The sequence below is a fragment of the Thunnus albacares genome, chromosome 21 (assembly GCF_914725855.1).
Source record: "Thunnus albacares chromosome 21, fThuAlb1.1, whole genome shotgun sequence".
Classification (NCBI taxonomy): Eukaryota; Metazoa; Chordata; class Actinopteri; order Scombriformes; family Scombridae; genus Thunnus; species Thunnus albacares.
The window spans coordinates 17,410,900-17,429,784 of NC_058126.1; the positions used below are offsets into that span (position 1 = coordinate 17,410,900).

The following is an 18,885-nucleotide window of genomic DNA, read 5'->3' on the forward strand; positions in this document are numbered from 1 at the left end:
CAATATCCTGGCTTAATCTGGGATATGGATTTAGAAAAACTACTATTTCAGTGATGTTGGGTGTGTGTCTGTGTGTGTGTGTGTGTGTGTGTGTGTGTGTGTGTGTGTGTGTGTGTGTGTGTTTGTTTGTTACCACTCATGCAGTCAACAATTTTTCTTTCCACATTAGCTAAACTGTTGGCTCCTGCCTTGGCAACCAGCAGAGTTCCTGTGGGCATGTAGAACAATTAACTGAACACTAAGTGCAGGAAAAAGCAGTGTATATCCTCAACTTGTTGCCTTGTCATTGTCCCTTTCTCTATTTCTTAAATATATATAATATACATAAGTCATGATGTATACATAGTATGTAAAATGGTTCAAGTGTGTGTTGATGAAGTAAATGATTCTGGGAATTTTGCCAAGATAAACTGTGGGTTCATTGAGAAGACATTTTAAGTGGATGCTCCCCATCTCTCCTGTTGAGCTATTGTTTCTGTAGGTAGATGATAATTATGTGTATATCAGATATGTGGTTTCACCCAATGTTCACCCCGTTTTTCATACTAAGCATGATTTACAATGGGTGCTCTTTTTACTGCCTATTCTATCCACCCAACCCCCCATGAATCTCCCTGATACCCCGACCCACTTACAAACCACCTCTCCCCTCCTTCCTTCCCTCCCTCCCCTCCTCCTTTTCTCCCTCTCCTCCTCCTCATCCTCCTCCTCAGTCACCGTGGGCACAGGCTCTCCTCTTCCAGCCCACTGCTATCAAACAATGTCTGCATTCATCTGCCCAAGGCAACACACACACACCCACACACACACACACACACACTCACTCACAGATCCACAGACACGCTCACACCCACACAAACACATTTTGAGGGCTTCCCCAGAGTGAAGCACTGAAGCATATCTTCCTTATGCTCTCCCCCAAAAAGAAAGATAATCTGTCTACTCAGAGTCAAGTCAGTCACCCAGGAAGTGTGCAGGTTTTTCAGGTACGTCTTACCATTCCCAAGCAGAATGCCCCACAGCAATGCTAGCAGGTCAGCTGGCTATTGGACAGACTTGAAGCTGACACTGAGCAGCAGATGGCTGGTGGATTGATGAGTGGATAGTTATGAGTGGGCTCAGTTATCACATGATTAAACAAAGGATTTTGCTGAGTCCTTAGGGTGGAAACACACATTGTTATGCTGTTTAAATAATTTCAAAATCAGTCAATTAGTACACACAATATTACAATTTTAGTATATTTGATAAATCTGCCGATGGGAACCTTTATTTGGTGGGAAAGAAACGGGATTTAGAGAACAATACCAAGATCCTACAAACAATTAATAATGACATGTTGTTTTGACATTAACCTTTAAATGTTCAGGGAAATATTAGGCTAAACAACCATAGATAGTACCTTTCTCTGGATATTTCTAGCGGAATTTAGTCAGTTTGATGTTTATAAAAAGTGCTTTCTTCATGACCTAATGATTCCTTTCTGTATCTGTGAAAGAGAAGGCAGACACACACCCTATTATCTTTACACACACACACCATCTCTTTCCACCCCATCTGTCTAAATAGGGTTCCCATTTCAGCCCCCTGAGTGAAGCTCAGCACTAAGTGGGACAGTTAGAGGACATTTTCTCCCTCAGTCTCTCTCGCTCTCCTTGTGTTTTCTAATAATATTGCTTGTCTGAGTGTGCATGCATAGTGTTTGCTTCCTTTGCATTATAGTTGCTGAATATGCTTTAATACCCTCCATGCTCTGCTAGCGAAGAGCCTCAGGATGCAAATATTGATGTTTTTTTAAAAGTGCATGTGTGTGTGTGAAAGATGGGTAGACAGATGGATGAATATGTTATTTGATAGGATGATGTGCATGATTAGTATCAGGGATCCTTCTGATAGTGTAATGGAGTTAACATCTTGCCCATCATGTCACTATGTTATTATTTGCATATAAAATAAAGGTCTGTAGTTCTTCCCTGTCTTGTAGAGATGCAAATAATTTCTAGTTTCCAAGAGTGGCTGTAGCTTCTGTAAAGCCTGCTCTATTCTACTATCTCATTTATTGAAGCTTGTGTGCTTTCAATCCAACTTAAATTATTTGACTATCATGAGATAGCTAATGGTAAACACAGTGGTGTTGAAACAGTCATAATCTCTTCTTTGTTCAATCCACTTCAGTCTATTTACACAATGGTGGCAACCTTAATAACCACAGCAAAACTATTACATACTTTGGCTCAACAATAAATCACTCACCCTAGAGTATTGTTGGTAGGTATTTTGACCGTCACTAGTTGGGACGTGGCCACAAGTGCAATATTCCCGAAGTTTTAACCCATAGATAGCAGTGCTGCAGTAATTTTCAGCCTAACTGGCTTCGATGTGGACATACTCTTTGAGGTACTGTTATCAAGATCAACTGAGATCAAGATCAATTGTACACTACATTTATGCATCTTTTGAAAGGTGAGAACAATGTAATCAACAATATATCCATATTTTACTCGTACCGTCAATTCAGCCAGTACCAGGATGTGCAATAGGAGGGTTATAAAGCATTAGTATGACACAATGGTGCACATACAATGGGTTCGTAAAAGATTCATAATGCAAGCAAGGCACAGGTGTGTCTGGTTGTCTAACATTAGTCAGTGATACTGTACAAACAAACCCAGTCTGTTCTTGTTTTATTGTACAGGAACAGACCACATACCTACGCACATCAACATCATTACTGTAGGGGTCCTATTGGTCAAGCTGTTTCAGGGCAGGGGGTCTTCCAGTTCCAGATTAATTATATGTGTGTGCATTATTAAGCCCCCTAGGATTACCCCCTGTGCTCTTTTGTTACTTTAGTAATCAACAGGGAGTGGTTCTAACTGTTATAAAGCCGTCTAAGAACTCCTCAAACACTTTTACATTCCAAAGACTGGAAACAATGTTCTTTATGAGAATCTGTAACCTTTGCACATATAGATCATAAAAACCCTACCTTACCCAATAAATAACTAAAATAAAGTCAAATAAATAATAAAAGTAATCTGAATAATTGTGTAGGTCTGCTGTATTTATTCATTTCATGAAATAGTTCCAGTGCAAAGTTTTCCTGCACAGATTACTGACCTTTTTCACAGCAGACAATTTGAGTCTTTGTGGCACAAAAAGCCCAGGTGTAATTAATAAGGTTGGCTCTGTTCCATTTAGGTGTTCCAGTTGCAGGGTCCTGGTATTATGTATACTGGTTCACTGGCATGTCGCACTGGGACACATAAATGGAGCAGAGCTGGCATCAAGGTTTTTAGGTATACCTGTGCTTTTCCTACTGCAACAAGTCAAAATATCCACCATGAAATAGGTCTATACTTCTTTTAAGTACAGTACATGTTACACACTTACAGAGCAATAATTAACTATGGAGCAATATGCTATGGCTTTATTTTAAAACTGTAAAAGAAGAAAGATGTGTGTCATGTGATAGAGGAAGGCAGTAATGGATAATACAAGTGAGTAAATAGAGAAGTGCAATCACCAATTTCAAATATTTAAAAAATTGTGATATGTTAGTGTTACAAAATTAGTGAAATGCCTGCAGATAGAATTCTTACAACCTGCATGTGCGGTATCTATGAATAGTGTGTGCATGTATACAGTATGAATATGTATGCGGGCTGCCTGTGTGTATATAGACATTTTGCATGATGTGTTTATGTTGAGTGTAAGTACAGTATTCCCTCCTTGTCCTCAGGAGTGTTCTACCAGCATGGCGTGCAGTACTCATCTGAATCATTCAGAGGCCTGAGAGAGACTTCGGCAGCTCCTCTCTGGATGAAACTTCTCAATGTTTCATGTGAGGTAATGTGCACAAGTAGGCTACAGGAAGACCTCTCTAACAGGAATAGCAGTGACACAGCGTTAGAGATGCGTTAACATTCCAAATGAGAGCATGTGTCATGTGAGAAACGTAAAACCCCTATTTAACATATTTCTTCTGACTATATGCACCAATTGTGTCTTTTCCTTCCTTTAGACAGTACAGGGCTACACAAGCCACAATACACTGCCAGTCTATCTTTACTGCAAGTAGCTGTAGCTCAAGAATGATTTGTTTATTTGCTCTGAGGCTAATGGCCACTTTGTCTGATTGCTGTCTGAATGCGTTTATGTGTGTGTAAGCACAAAACGCCATTTATTCCTGCAGTATCTGAGGATGGTGAAGAGTGTTTTTTTTTTTTTTTTTACAGAGGAACTAGTTCACTGCCAATGCTGCGAGCACAAATTCCATAAAGTATTCAGAAGCACACAGGCTTAATAAAACACAGCAGAATGAACAGTGTTTGGAGTTGTGAACTTATGCTCAGTTGCCATGAGTGTCATGGGAAGCGCTATCCAAATAAAATATAACTAGATTATTATGAATTTGCATAACAGAGAGACACATTCACTTTGTATATCCCGACATCCTCCTGGATTTTACATCTTGCTCATCCACAGCAATCTGATTGAGGGAGATGTTTGCTTGTACAGCAAATCCAATCCGATGAGGATCAAATCCTTTCTGAGCTCGGATATGACGCAAAGATACAACCATAGTCTGGAATTAACACAGAATTATTATGCTTGCAAGAAATAAAATACCTCTCAAGCCAAAACACAGCCTGGCCCCAAAATATGTATATGTGAACTTCTGGCCCTCTGGCCTTAATTCACATGTTACATCCCCAGGACTTCCTCAGTAAAATACCCTGCGCCAAGATGTGGTGTCAACTAGCAACTGAAGCATTTTTTAAATAATTGAAGCTATCAAGCCATTCCAAAGGTGGTATTTAAGTTATTTTACTGGTTCCTACAATAAATACAATGACCTTTATTGGGTCATGTCAAGCAACACAATCTGGGTTGGATTTCTATTTGTAAATCTTCAGAACTCCTAAAGAAGAATAAAATAAATATGGATAGTTTATGGACAGTGTTGTAAAATCTGAAGAATTGTGCAGTATAGTCATGTATTGCATTTTACAGTACTTTGACAAGCAGACTCATTGATCTTAGGCCTTGTCTGCTGCTGGCATAACTGTGAAAGTGACCCCTGCTCAGGGTCAGCTGTCATAAATAATAAGTCACTGGCATGGCAGACAGAGACAACCAATAGGATTTTGGGATCAATGCACATTAGTAAGTCCGATTATCTGATCAATGTGAGATGTAAAATAGGATTAAATGATCAATGAGGGCGACAGTTGACAGCTGAACCTCTTCAGAGATGTCTGAACGTCACAGTTCATTTGTCCACAGCCGCAGTAGAAGTTAAAGTCCCCCTCCGATCAGAAATGAGTTTTGCTTATTGTTACTTCACTCGGATGTTTGAACTTCACTGTGCAGAGTTTGACATTTTCTGAAAGTGGAAAGTTTCTCTGTGCTCACCTTAAATTAGTTAAAGGCGTGTAACTACAAGCATGATATGTGACAGTTAGTTCAGGACCTACTGTGGTCAAGTATGCAACTTACACAACTGTGATGTGGTAATTTGAAGCATCCGGTGCACATACACTGAGAATTGACTCTTCGGTGAAGTAGACATCTTGTGTCCAGGAATTAACCTTTTGAATTTATTTTAAGATTTTTAATGAGGTAGTTAATTTCCCATATCAAACAAAAATTATTATTCAGGGTAGAGTGTTTTTACATGTGTGGGGAGCTTTACATAAGTGAAAATGACCAGTGACTACTTGAGAAACAAATCAAACTGCATTTAGTCAGATGCAGTTAGTAGTACAACCCAATTTTAGGTCAGCATAATTTCCAGTTTCATGTTTTATTTTTTTCAATCAGTCAAATTGGAGCTAAATCAGATCAGGTCACCACTGACATTGAGATTAGGCTGGATGTGAGCCCTCAGAGAAGATGAAAATCCTTGATTTCTTGTGGGGTTTTATGTCAATAATTTAGGTTATCTGTTAATCTGATTAACATGACATTGACTATGAAATATCAGGACTGCACAGTGTTGAATTTTATCCATTATGCACACAGTATATTTTTTTAAGCACAGATACATTCATGCCTACACAAAGATTATCAAGACATTGTAAAACTGAACAAAATAGAAAACTGACCAGGTTCTTGCGGATGAATTTATTCTCTTATTCTGTTCATTAATTCTCTATAGAGCTTTTCAACATTCATAAAAAACAATTTTTTTCCTATAGGTGCAGTATATGACATAATAATGAAGCTTTCCATAGAGATTTTGACTATACAGACATACAACTTCATCCACTCAGCCCATTGAGGACCATTGCGTAATCAGCACATAATCACATACAGAACAACAGCTTCCCCCCGACACGCACGCACTCTCAGTAAGCCTTCAGATCGCGCCTGTCCCTCAGTATCCCACAATCCTCCTGTTTGGTCTCAGCAGGTCATGCGTGCCACTCCAAACTCCAGACTGACAACAGCTGGCTCTTCCTTGGCCAGCTCGCTGTTGTATGTCCCTTCCAGCTCTCCATAGCTCTGCTTCCTGCTCTCGGTGCCGCTGCTGCCCTCTACTGTCCGCTCGGTGTCGGTGCTCTCGGTGGCCTCCTCGCCCACTTCCTCCTGCTCGTCCTCCTCCTCCTGCCGCTGCACCTCTTTGTGGTTGATGGGCGCCCCCAGAATGAGGGAGTCGGGACGTGGCGGGAGGGTGTTGGTGATGGAGCGTTGATCTCTGGTGGGAGGAGGTGCAGGCGGGTCAGAGGTCGCAATGGGGGTCACGCCGAGCTGGTGGAGCCTCTGGATGCAGAGGGAAGGATGAGACAACACAGAGAAAGTCGTTTTTATTCAGAAATGTACATCACGCACATTTACCCCTTCATCTTTTGACCATTTTCATATTTCTCAAAGCCCACTGCAGTATAAAAAATACCACATGCTCTAAATATGATGGCATATTATGAGGTGAATATTATCTGTTTTAATACTGAAAAATGTTTCGATATGTAAATTCTGTGATGGTACTGTAGATTAGTTTTTGTGTACTGTATATCCACCAAGATGTTTTTGGAAAGAAAAAATTATGTAAAGTATCTGAGAGCAGCTGGTTGCAATTATTTTATCTCAAGATAAAACTATTCATCATAATGGATAATTATCTTGTCATCTCAAAGCAATGGTGGTGCTTTTTTCTCCACCAGTTGTTTCTGGGATATCTCAAAAAACAACTTTCTCATCCACACATGATAATTAATCATGATCTTAAAAAAAAAAAAAAACTGCAATCACAGCAGCTCTAGGCTTAAAAAATAAATAATAAAATAAAATAATAATAAATAAAAAAGACAACAGTGTATATCCACACTGAATGTATAAAACCACAAGATATCTTCAGTGTCCCAACTTCAACATATTGGCTACATGGTGAGTATTTGTGTGTATGAACTCACATTCTCCAGTGCTTGCAGGGTGCTCTCTGCCTTGCGGCTGTTCTCTCGCAGTGTCAAAATGGTTTTGAGGATGGACTGACGTGGGTGCATGGACCGATCAAACTGATGGTACATGTTTCTCCAGAACCTTGGAAACACAGTTGCACACAAACACACAGTAAAATAAGTCTCCTGTTGTAACCAAAACAATTCATGTGTTACAGGGCAGGGAGGTGAGGAAGGATGTACTGACTTGAAATGGTAGGGCAGGGTGGAGGGCTCCAGCACAGGGTGTGCTTCAGAGTAGGCCGGGCTGTAGAACGGATTAACGTAGTTCTGTTTTTCGCTCATTAGATATGCCCACAGTGAATGAGTCCGCTCTCTCAGCCTGGAACACAACATACAACACATAAACTGAAAACAGAGTCCAATGGGACGTTTGTTCAGGCGTTTAAAAACTCAACAATCCAGCCTTTCTATCATCTGTCATTTCTAACCCCGTGTCGAGACAGCAAGCGTGTCAGATATGTTTTTCACACGCAACGGATACACTCTCATTTTTTAAAATCTATGCAGCTGGCTGTACCAGCTCCGTGAAGGCTCGCATCTCAGTTGCGTCTCACGGGCATAACCACGACCTGAAGAGTTCATTTATGCTTCAAGTCTATTTTCCTCTGTTTTACACGCATCGCTACAGTCATGCGTATTGGGCTCCGAGCGCCCTCCAACATGCAGGTGACCTACACTCAACGCTGCACCTGAACACCTCCAGTGTAGACACACAGGACGGAGCACTTGCTGCTGCTCTGCTGACATGCTGCTCGCACTACGTTTGCTGTCTTGACACAAGGTAAGAGAAATACAGCCAATAAAACTAATTAAAAGAATTGTTTGCAACCCTCTCTTATTTGGGTGTAAAATTGTTATTTTTCTTAACCATTTTGATGTGCTGAAAACTAAAAGAAAAGAGTGGGTAGGTAGTGTGGTGGTATGTTTGTCAGACCTGTGAGAATTACCACATGCAAATAAAAGTGTTTGTATTCGCCTGGTAAAACATGAGGTGTTACCCACACAGGACAATGAGTACTGGAAGGTCTAACCAACCAGAGAGAGTGGCAGTGCTCTCAACAGCAACTTGCAATACTAGTTAACCCAGGTCTTGTGTAGGTGTGTTTCTTTGTGTGTCTTTAGACCTATTGTTGTGTGTAAGAATAAGATTATTATAGGTATGTTTTAGGTTTGGAATTTCTGTGCTGGTGGTTACAGGTGCAGCCACACAGCCCATTGAGTGTGTTTTTCAATGAGGAGTGTCTCTCTTGATTTAGGGAGCTGATAAAGCATCCGTCATCAGAGGTGTGTTTGTTCTAATGGTCAAAAAAGTTTAAAGAGATTATCCCTTTAGAATTAATGGATATTTTTTTCAAAGTCGTCATCTGTTTGGCAAATAGAAACCAGGGGGCAGAGAGGACTGACACATAAAACAGCGACTCTATACAAACAATGTGTGTCTGACTCACTGCAGCTCCTCTCTCTGTCTCTGATTGTTGCCGAGGAAGTTGCCGTATTGACATGAGTGGACGTGTTCGTGGATCTGCAGCAGGAACCACTCGCTGAACTCAAACGCCTGATAAAAAGACGGTTATCATTAAATAAATACAATAAAACACACAGTGTTGCAAGTCAAAATATATAATAATACACGTATCATGCAGCTCACACACTCCCACACACACCTGCGGGAACTGCTCGGTCAGCTGCCAGACACACTCCAGGAACTGAGTGAAGATTGGAGACACTTCTTTTGGATCTCCGTCCAACTGGTCACACCTACAGGTACACAATTCAAAAATATATAGACTTTACTTGAACACATACACAATAACTATTATGTGTATACATTGTATATGATAGTATATGTAACTAACAAATGAATTATGTAGTATGAATAGTAAATATGTAGTATATATGTCAAGCAATATTATAAAATTGGGGAATAAACAATTACAGTATGATCCAGATGAAAGCTCACCTGTCTGCAAACTTATGGCCAAAGGAGATCCAGTCTTTCTCTATCAGTACCTAAAAAAAACAGAAGCAAAAAAAAGCAAGTATGAAGCAAACGATATAAATTCTACCAAAATCATCTGACAAAAGAGCAAGTTTGCAGCTGGTACCATGAAGCCCTTGATGGTGCGGTAGTAGGGGTCCATGAGCAGCGACCCCAGGGAGCAGACCTGGGCTGTTCTGTCCCAACCATCTGAACAATGAACCAACACGCTGGCTCCTTCCACGGTCACCGCCTAGAGTCAAGAGTTTAGATGGATGGCAGAGGTTAGTGAGTGAATAAGGGTTAAATGTTATCACGGTGAGTCATTTAGTGATATAATTAAAAAAAACAAAGCAGCTCTTTGGCTGTCATTATCCCTGACTGATGGACTGATGAAGATGAAGCAATGACGAGCACAGAGGTTTAAGTTGAAGGTGGAGAGCCAAGTTTTAAAGACGGAAGAGAGTTTGCCTTTGACATCATGTTTATAACTGCATACTATAAACTGTATTTATACGTAATTTAACTTATTACTTCCAGAAAACACTTCAGTGTTAATGTGCAATAAAACGCACCTCTACAGAAACAGACGTCAAGAAGCAGGAAGTGGATATTTACCTTGGCAAGAAAGATGGCTGCATCTACAATAGCCTTGATATGCCGCAGCCAGCCACAGCTCTCTAGACCCACCAGATAGTCACTCATGGAGAGAGACCTGGTTCCTATCACTGAGAAACACAACCAAAGACAGAAAATGACTTCAGATGAACCCTTTACTGGCTACTTTGGTGTTTTGTCTGAAATGTTATAAAAGAGCCCTTCATGATCTGAAAGCATATTATCTTGAAACAATTAATATAAACAAAGCTCATTATGTAACATTACTTGCAGATACAATCTTATCTTTCCACGTCTGCCCTTGATAACGTCCCTTTGAAGAAATACAATGACATTTTTGTATACTATATGTGCCAGTGTGTGAAGCAGCATGTGTTTAACCTTCCAGCAATTTCTGCAGGCTGGTCCTCATTACGTGGATGTTTTCGATGCCGACGAACTGGAAGCGGATGTTTGAATAGTTGTCCTCATTCTCATAGCCTTTACCTGCTGCACGGTTAGCCAGCGCGTTCAACTGCAGGACAGGAAAATAAGATGAGGACAAAATAATTGAAAATCTTCTTCTTACTTTGATTTCAAACAGTGTTTATCTAGTGTAGTGTTGAACCCAGTTATGCATTTAAAGCCTTACAATATGAACTTATTGAATGAAAAAAAGGACTTCTCATGCTAAACAAACTTAGGAGTGTTAACAGAAGAAAGGCTTTGTTTGGCTGTCATCACTTTACCTTTGGCCTAGTATCCATGACGTAGACAAATCGGCTGTTGTGATTGGCTTTGCTGATGGCCTGCAGCATGCTCTCATCCTCCAAGCATCGTGCACTGAACCCAGAGAGAGGCTGGCTGCACCGACACACTGCCGCCTGTGTTGAGTGAACACACAACACTGATCAGAACAAGGATAGATACAAAAAAAACCGCAAAACACTGCTGCTGAATTATCAACTAAAACTAGGACACCTATTATTACCTCCCCACATGGCTCACTTAGAACGTAACTATTAAAGGTTCCACAAGTCTGCCAAAGCCTCATGTGGATTCTCAGTGGATGACTGATAATGATTAACCCATTTTGTAGTGTAGTATATAGGCTGTGTTTATACCCACCCTATGGAAACCTCAGGTTAAGTCCCTCTGCCAAACATGTATTGATTGAATAAAGTGCAGTTTGTTTTGCCAAGTTAACACATGAGAGAGAGTGATAGTGACAGATGTGCAATAGAAAGCAGGCAGGACCTCTGCTCACTACTGAAAGTAGTTTGACTGGAAAGTCAGGAATCAAAATGTTTGCTGTGGTGTGTGTGTGTGTGTTGGACACCTTTTCAATTAGTATGAGTATGCATAGATCATGCTAATTATAATCTTATCATGTCCTTACAGTGATGTAAAATGTTGTTTTATTCAATTTTTGTTTTGCAGGGCACAATGATAGTCATGTCTGTCCATCAGTCCTTCTGATATTTCAGTACAGAAGAAGATATCTTGTCAACTGTTGTCCAGATTTCCCTGAAATTTCATGGCCCCCCCGACACTGTTTCCAAATGATTTTGTCAATCCTCTCTGTCACTTCATCTAACATCAATGAAAGGTCAAAATTTCCATCTGTACACAAGATATATCAAATTCTAATACACAGATTTCAAAGAGGACAAATCCTTTCGACCCACAGGCAAACATCTCAACTTTGCATGTTATTTCATATTCACAGATATGGTCCCATGAAATTTGCTTAGCACATTTATAAATACAAATGAATAAACCTTTATGCTTTCAGTAACCCTATAGCCATTCATCTAGCGCCACCCTCTGGAAAACCTCAATATGGAAACTTGTGATCCTATAACGTATGATCCTACCACTGAAACAGCAGTTTTTATTACTCTCCAAGTTGAACATTTTTTCCTGACACTCCCTTCATAAACTACCATAACATACAACAAGACCAAACTGAACTGAATAAAATAAAAAATAAAAATGTATAAAAATAACTGGCGGGAAGTACTTTTTTTTTAACATCACTGTGGAACAGTTTTCAGTTCACATGAAGTGTGAACTGTTTGTAGGTTATCACAGTTTATTAAGTACCTTCTTCTCCTGGTAGAAGTATGTAAGTACAGGAAAACGTCCTTTGCTTCTGAACTTGGAACTCCCCACAATGATAGGCTTACTGGCTGTGATGGGAACATACAGGTCACGTGGATATGTCTCACACACCTGGGGAAAAAAAAAAAAAAGCATACACACATCACATACATAAACACACACAGACACAAACGATATTGGCAAACATCTCCTGGTTTGTGAGCATTAGTATTAATAATACTAACCCTGACCGGTGAAATAATGCACTGATATCATTATTCATTACTCAGTAGTTCAAAACAACAGATGATTCTACCCTAAAAAAACGGTTCTATATGTAAACATGTTGTGTTAACTCAAAATGTTAAGAGTAATAAGACAAAACTATAGTTAATATTCTGCACTTTCCTTTTTTTAGAGATATATTAGATCTCATTGTGGAATGAAACCAGTATATTTTGGTTTCTCCAATATACTGTAGCAACTGATTTCATAAAATACCACCACACCCTCAGTCACAGTAACCTTATTAAAACATACCCTGCTAAACTAAAGAATACTATACAAGTAAATCAGAACAACTACACAAAAAATCATGCCGCTTGCATGCTGGCAGCCCCTGATGACTTTATTGCTCAGTAATCAGGTGACATCAACGAACTCCTACTCCTGTCTTTCTCAATAGCAGGTTTATGGCACACAGTAGCAGTACCAAGGTCCAGTCACTCTCAGCAAGTGTCAATCTTGGTGTTTGAAGAAGGTGTAATGTTACATAAAAGTCTGGCGTACCGCAGGATGTGGCACCTTAGATCGAGAACGCTCACAGTTTATGAGATGCAATCAATCATCTACCTTAAAGTCTCTGTTGACGTCGGTGAGCTGCCATTGGTCGCAGGGGACGCCCATCCTCTCAAACTCGGCCCCCAGGTCGATGAGCTGCCATCCTTCCTCTCGCTGCTGGTCGTTCTGTTTGGGGTTGTAGGAGAACGCATAGAGCTCCTCATAGGATACTGCCCAAAGGAGGAGAAAGTCCGAGAAAACACAGGAAAATATGAGAACACTGTATCTATGTAAATACACAGTATCTATTACATGTGTAAAAATGATAAAATGTATATATATGGGTAAGAACGGGGAGAAAGAAGTTGGGATGGATGGGAGGTCAAAGATGCTTTGTTAATGAACAGATAAGAACACAGACAGACACAGACTGACACCCACCGGGCCGCAGAAGACGCAGCAGCGAGCTGTAGATGTCGTGGCAGTCTCTTTCTCTCTGTACCACAAAATGAACCAATCTGAAGTTCCGACACTGAATGACCAGAGGACAGCCCGTGGTGGTCAGGGAGAGCTTCTCCACAGAGGCTATATGGTGGTGCAAAATCTGCAGAGAAGAGAGGAAAGAGAGAGTGAATGGCTGTTTTTTTTTTCTTTATGTTGCCTGAATTATTTAACAAATACAGGAGCACACTGCTAAAAACGTACAGTATGCCAGGTGCTGCCCTGTATTCCTCCACATTTACTATAGGTTGGGATTCAATTCATGCACAACCGGTATATAAAAGGCACAATGAGACGGTCAAAATGAAGCCCTGTATCAGCAAGGATCCAAAAACAAATAGTAGATTGAAAACTCGTTCACCCGTTGCAATTCTCATTATTCTCTAAAAACAGCATGTAGGTCAGGCTTAACAAACGTTACACTCTTTAACATCTCTGCAGTAACTTCATCAACAGTTTACTACAAGTGGCCAAAATCATTAAGTTACAAACCAAAGAAAGAATAATATTTTTGACAATATAAAAAAGGACACAATTATAATGTGTATTCTGGCACTGGTCAACCTCCTTATTCCACCAGCGGAAGCACTTGAAACTCCTTGTAGATATTTACATGATAAAATTTAAGAATGAATAAGATGTAGATGCCATGTTGTCAAGAACATCTACTGTGAATTCTTGAGCTTTGGACAGAAGAAAGTTTCGACAGTCTTTGTACTGTTCATGATCATAAAGAACAGAGGGCAAAAGGGACAAATGCAGCACATCACCATATTCAATGAGCACAGATTGAATTCCTCAGGGATCCCAACTATGGTATATACGCTAATAAAGATGCACATTCATCAGCATTGGTAATGACTGGTGACACACACACACACAGCCTAAATGCTGATCACACCAGCTGTTGAGCCAGACAGCAACTCAACTGCTGTTTAATATTTTATAAGGTACAATAACATTCTCAGAAACTAACAGTCTAAATTGACACCGAAAATGCTCACACATATGCTGCTGCACTTGGCAGATGCATACAAGTTACCTAAACACAGAAACGGGACCAAATACACAAACACTGAACATTGGTGGGAGTATATGTGCTGCTACACCAGAAAAGGCTGGAAAAAAAGGGAGGAAAAGAAAATTTGCCCTTTTCTCAGCACCTAAGGCAGGAAGGATGGCGGGGGTGAGGTCATGGCCCGAGTGCTGCTGTGCAAAGCATTTTGAGACAAACAATCTTATCCCATAATGCAGACCAGCCATTGTAACATTCTAACTACTAGATTAATAATTCACCATACATATATAACAAGACTTCAAATATATAGTTCTAGTGTGCACAGCAAAAAAAAAAATGCATTAATGCAAAAGTATCCTGAAGCTTAATTAAGAGTAGATCAAGAGCTGTAAGGGAGACAATACTGGCTGCTAAAACTTCTGAGAAAAAAGATGCAAGTTTCTGACAGCGACAGCAACGATTTTGCAAGTAGCTACTGCAACATCACACTGCATAGGTTATTCTAATGTGGGAGTGAATAAATAATACATTGCATACTAATGAAAGATAACCACTAGACTAAAAACAGGTCAGTTTTGTCAATTGATCGTCCTGGATTACCTGCAGTAATTAGCACGCATGAAGTTGTACCATCTCAGTCCAGCAGGTGGAAATTCTGGGGTGAATAATCCGTGGAAAAACCCACACATAGACTGACATCATCACTACTTTGAGCAATCGTCTTACTGTGGAAGTCGTGTGGTTTACAACACTCAGCTATGCAGAAGTTAGGCCGACTGTTTTCTGGGTTTTTTTTTTTTTTTTTTTACAAGTTTTCGTCAAAGAAAATACCAGCAGTGGTCACATCCATATGCAGTCTACTCGGTGAAAAAGGGGAACTGTGAATTATCCCTGTAATACTGGCAAGAATGCAGCCACTACTACAACTACTCACCCAGATCTCCTGTCCTGCAGATGTTGAGTTGTTGGAGCTGCTCTCCACAAAGATGAGATGTGTAGCTGTGAGATACAATGTGCCATTTGTGGATTTGTTGCTGAAGCGATCCAACAGCCGCACCTGCTCCACCTGCAAACACGTGCCAAGAATAACACTATTAATCAGCAGTAGCTAGTAGTCAAAACATATAAAAAGTTTTACGCAGGCAGTAGTGAAATGAAGATGGGATTTTGCTAACAGGAATGACACCTGTCACAAAATTACTGCGTGTGGTTCCAGCTGGCACACCGCCTAATCCCGACCAGCTGGTCCTCACCATTAGCTGGCAATTCCATTATAATGAGACTCACAAATGATTTCTGGATTATGAGAGAGGAAAATCTGGTAGTGACTGAACAATGTAACAAATGTGGTGTTTTTCACAGTTATTAAAAATGTATTCTGTTATACAGCTAAGGCGTAGACTTGCTAAATTCTTACAGCACCCCCGTTCCCAACTCCACACATATAAACAGTCCATAGTCTGAGTAGAACATTTACCCACATCACAAGTTTTTACACAGGAAGAAGGTTGTGGTCCACTAGCTATAATAAACAACAGGTTTTATAAGCCCTGGTGGTCAGAACGCCCATTCATGACTCCCTTAAAGAAGGTTTGGCAGGGATAACAAGCATGTATATAAGAAACCGTTGGAAAATACTGCTGATGGACAATATGTTACTTTTACACATATGTACAGCCTGCTCTATTGCACTCTTCTAACATCCCTTTCTAGCATTAAGATCCATTAGAATAAGGCTACTCCTCTTATTAAATAATAGCACACCGATTGCTACTAGCAACCTACAGTCTGACCAAAAGGCTACTGGACAATTGGATTTGGACTGTAAGCTGCTGTCGCTGCTAACTGTCCAAATTCATGATTCATCACATTAGCGGTTCTTGTTGACTCAGACATCCTCTCTCTCCCTTTGTTTCCTTTTTCCTGTCGTTCTCAGATATGATGAAATGATCTCCGTCTCCCGGCAACTGGTGGGACACAGCACTGACAGGCTTAGTACATACAGGAAGTCAGTGGTGTGAGTGAGTGAGTGAGAGAGAGAGAGAGAGAGAGAGAGAGAGCGGGCATCACATAAGAAAATTGGTGATGTGAATGTTTATATTTCTTCGTAAACCAATGATGCAGTCTAAGCCATGTCTCAAAGTGCCAGATTGCCCTGAAACCGTGCTCTTTTTTCTAAATGAACTGGAAATAAAAGTCCAGATGACACCATCTGACACCATGTGCATGAAGAAATAATAAAGTTAAAACAATAGAATTGTTTTTATTTTAAAGGCGCTTCATCTTTTTTTCTGGCTCAGGTTGACCACAATGTTAATAACTCATAACAAGGCCATCCAACAAAATGCCCTCATAACAATATAGTAGCAAGTTTACTAACTCAAGGTGGAAACATGTTCTGATAGCAATAAAAATCTTCTCTGCGAAGTTCAAGCAAACAACCAGGCTTAAGACAGGGGAGCCACACCCAGTCTAGGTGCAGTTACACCCACTAGAAACCCAGCAGGTCTTTACTCCATAGGCAATTATGTTGCCTAAGAACTATTTGTACGTTGCTGGACTGTGAAATTATCCCCGAGCCTCCAAAATTAGGTCAAACTGCTTCCTAACATGACAGAGAAAGCTCACCTTTCAATTTACACACCCTCATGAATACACACACTACAAATATTAGCTGTAGGCCTGATGCATGTCCCCAGCTTTTTAAGCCACTGAGGCTTATGTCGAATAAGTTCCAGTGGTAAATGTCATGGGAGAGCCAGCTAATCCACATATAGTGCAGATCATAAGTATTTGGACAGAGACATTTTTGTTGCTGTGTAGTCTTTGAACTCCTATCATTTTGGATTTAAAATGAATGACTATGAGGTAAAATTCATGTTTGGCGTTGAGCTTTAAACAGAAGGTGTGTACATACATATATGTATCGGGTGAACAGTGTAGCCCTTTACGGTACAAAAAGTGCACCATTCATGGGCTGTATATACAATCTATGGGATCATGTAACATAATCTTACAGTCATCATATTTAATATCTGGTTGTAAATCATTTGCAACTGATCAATCACTGGCTGAAGTCTACAACACATAGACATCACCATCCATTTGGTATCTTTCCTACTGATGCTTTGCCAGGTCTGTACTGCAGCAATGTCCAGTTCTTGCTTGTTTGGGGGCTTTTTTTACCTTCAGTAAGTGATCTGGCCTGAGCTCAGGTGATTGACTTGGCCAGTTAAAACAATTCCACTGTTTAGCAAAAATCAATCCTTTAAGCTTTTGCACGGTAGCACAACACAGATTATAGAATTGTGAGAATGTATGTTAAAAGGATCACCAGTCCTAAGGCGTTCAACACCCGCAAACACTAAACAAACAGTCCGTGCTGTGACATTATGTGTCATCAACGTGCCATTATGCTTGAATGTATATAATCTCTCTCTCTGTAGTGATCTATCACAACTGGATACACTGGCTGGCTTGATAATTTAACGTAAACTCCGTAATAGGGCGTGCAATTAAGTTAGCAGCATTACAAAGAGGAAAGCTAGCTGTCTGCTGCACGGAGAAAAAAAACAACCATCTCATTGATGCTCGTCACGTCTGACACTTCCAAGATGCTGGCTGACGACACCTGCTAGCTAGCATGCTATTTGTTTAAAACACGCAAATGTACTCTGAATATTGATATATGTCAAACGTAGGCCCCCACCCTCCCAAAAAATCGCTCAAAACACAAGGCCGAGCTGCTGTCTGTATCCCATCCACTGCAATTAGCTAGAAATGTTAGCTAACGTTACCTTTGGCGTGCGGATATGCTCCATTTCTCCGAGTCCAAACAGCTGTCAGCAACTGCAAAGCTTCACACGACGCCTTCTGGATATAACTCTATCATTGATAATATGATGGCTAAAAACTGCTGCACGAACCGCTTTGACGAGATCGGTGGCAGACGATATGTGTTTATTGTCAATTATTTCACTCCCCCATCCGCGTAAAGATCCAGACAATAACGTCTTCAGTACTTCCGGCGTGGACTCTTCAAAATAAGTAGGTTTTTTAAAAATATATTTTCATGGTCGTTACAGTCAGATACAAACTGTATGCCTCGCATTTTTACCACTGTGTGTGTATTAGTAATACGTTTTCTGTGTCTTGATTAAGCACAACTTAATGTCATAAATGTGCCATGTATGTAGAATATATAATGAAATATCAAACTCCGTCAAACTAGATTTTAACTCAGGGCTCCTATACGAGATGGTCTGCAAGATAAGCTAGTAATGCATGTGTTGCTCTGCCTCCCTATAAATTCAAATGTATATGGTATTAACAAACAAATCTGAAATTACTAAAACGACTGTAAACTTTTGGTGAACAGTGAAGCTGGAGCCTTCAGGCCCCCTGTGGGTCTGGAGCCTTGACACAGTCGCCCACTTTGCCAG

At 40.3% G+C, this 18,885-nt stretch overlaps 2 protein-coding genes across 2 annotated transcripts in view; one reads left to right on the forward strand and one right to left on the reverse strand.

The window, feature by feature from the left end:
* LOC122972733 (beta-1,4-galactosyltransferase 1-like) overlaps positions 1-4,327 on the forward strand; it is a 28,619-nt gene extending 24,292 nt beyond the window's left edge. The window contains exons 3-4 of the transcript XR_006399835.1: positions 3,743-3,849; positions 4,239-4,327. The gene's annotated coding sequence lies outside the window, so the exon portion shown is untranslated. The remainder of the gene's footprint in view (positions 1-3,742; positions 3,850-4,238) is intronic.
* A 1,787-nt stretch (positions 4,328-6,114) lies between these two features.
* Positions 6,115-18,454, reverse strand: mtmr6 (myotubularin related protein 6). Its single transcript, XM_044340070.1, has 15 exons — positions 18,241-18,454; positions 15,378-15,509; positions 13,366-13,528; positions 12,997-13,154; positions 12,148-12,276; positions 10,791-10,925; positions 10,444-10,576; positions 10,063-10,172; positions 9,572-9,697; positions 9,427-9,476; positions 9,131-9,224; positions 8,915-9,021; positions 7,651-7,785; positions 7,419-7,545; positions 6,115-6,768 (listed from the first exon to the last, which is right to left on the reverse strand). Exons 1-15 carry the CDS (start codon positions 18,262-18,264, stop codon positions 6,412-6,414), a joined length of 1,980 nt encoding a protein of 659 aa, XP_044196005.1. The 5' UTR covers positions 18,265-18,454; the 3' UTR covers positions 6,115-6,411.
* Positions 18,455-18,885: the final 431 nt, after the last annotated feature.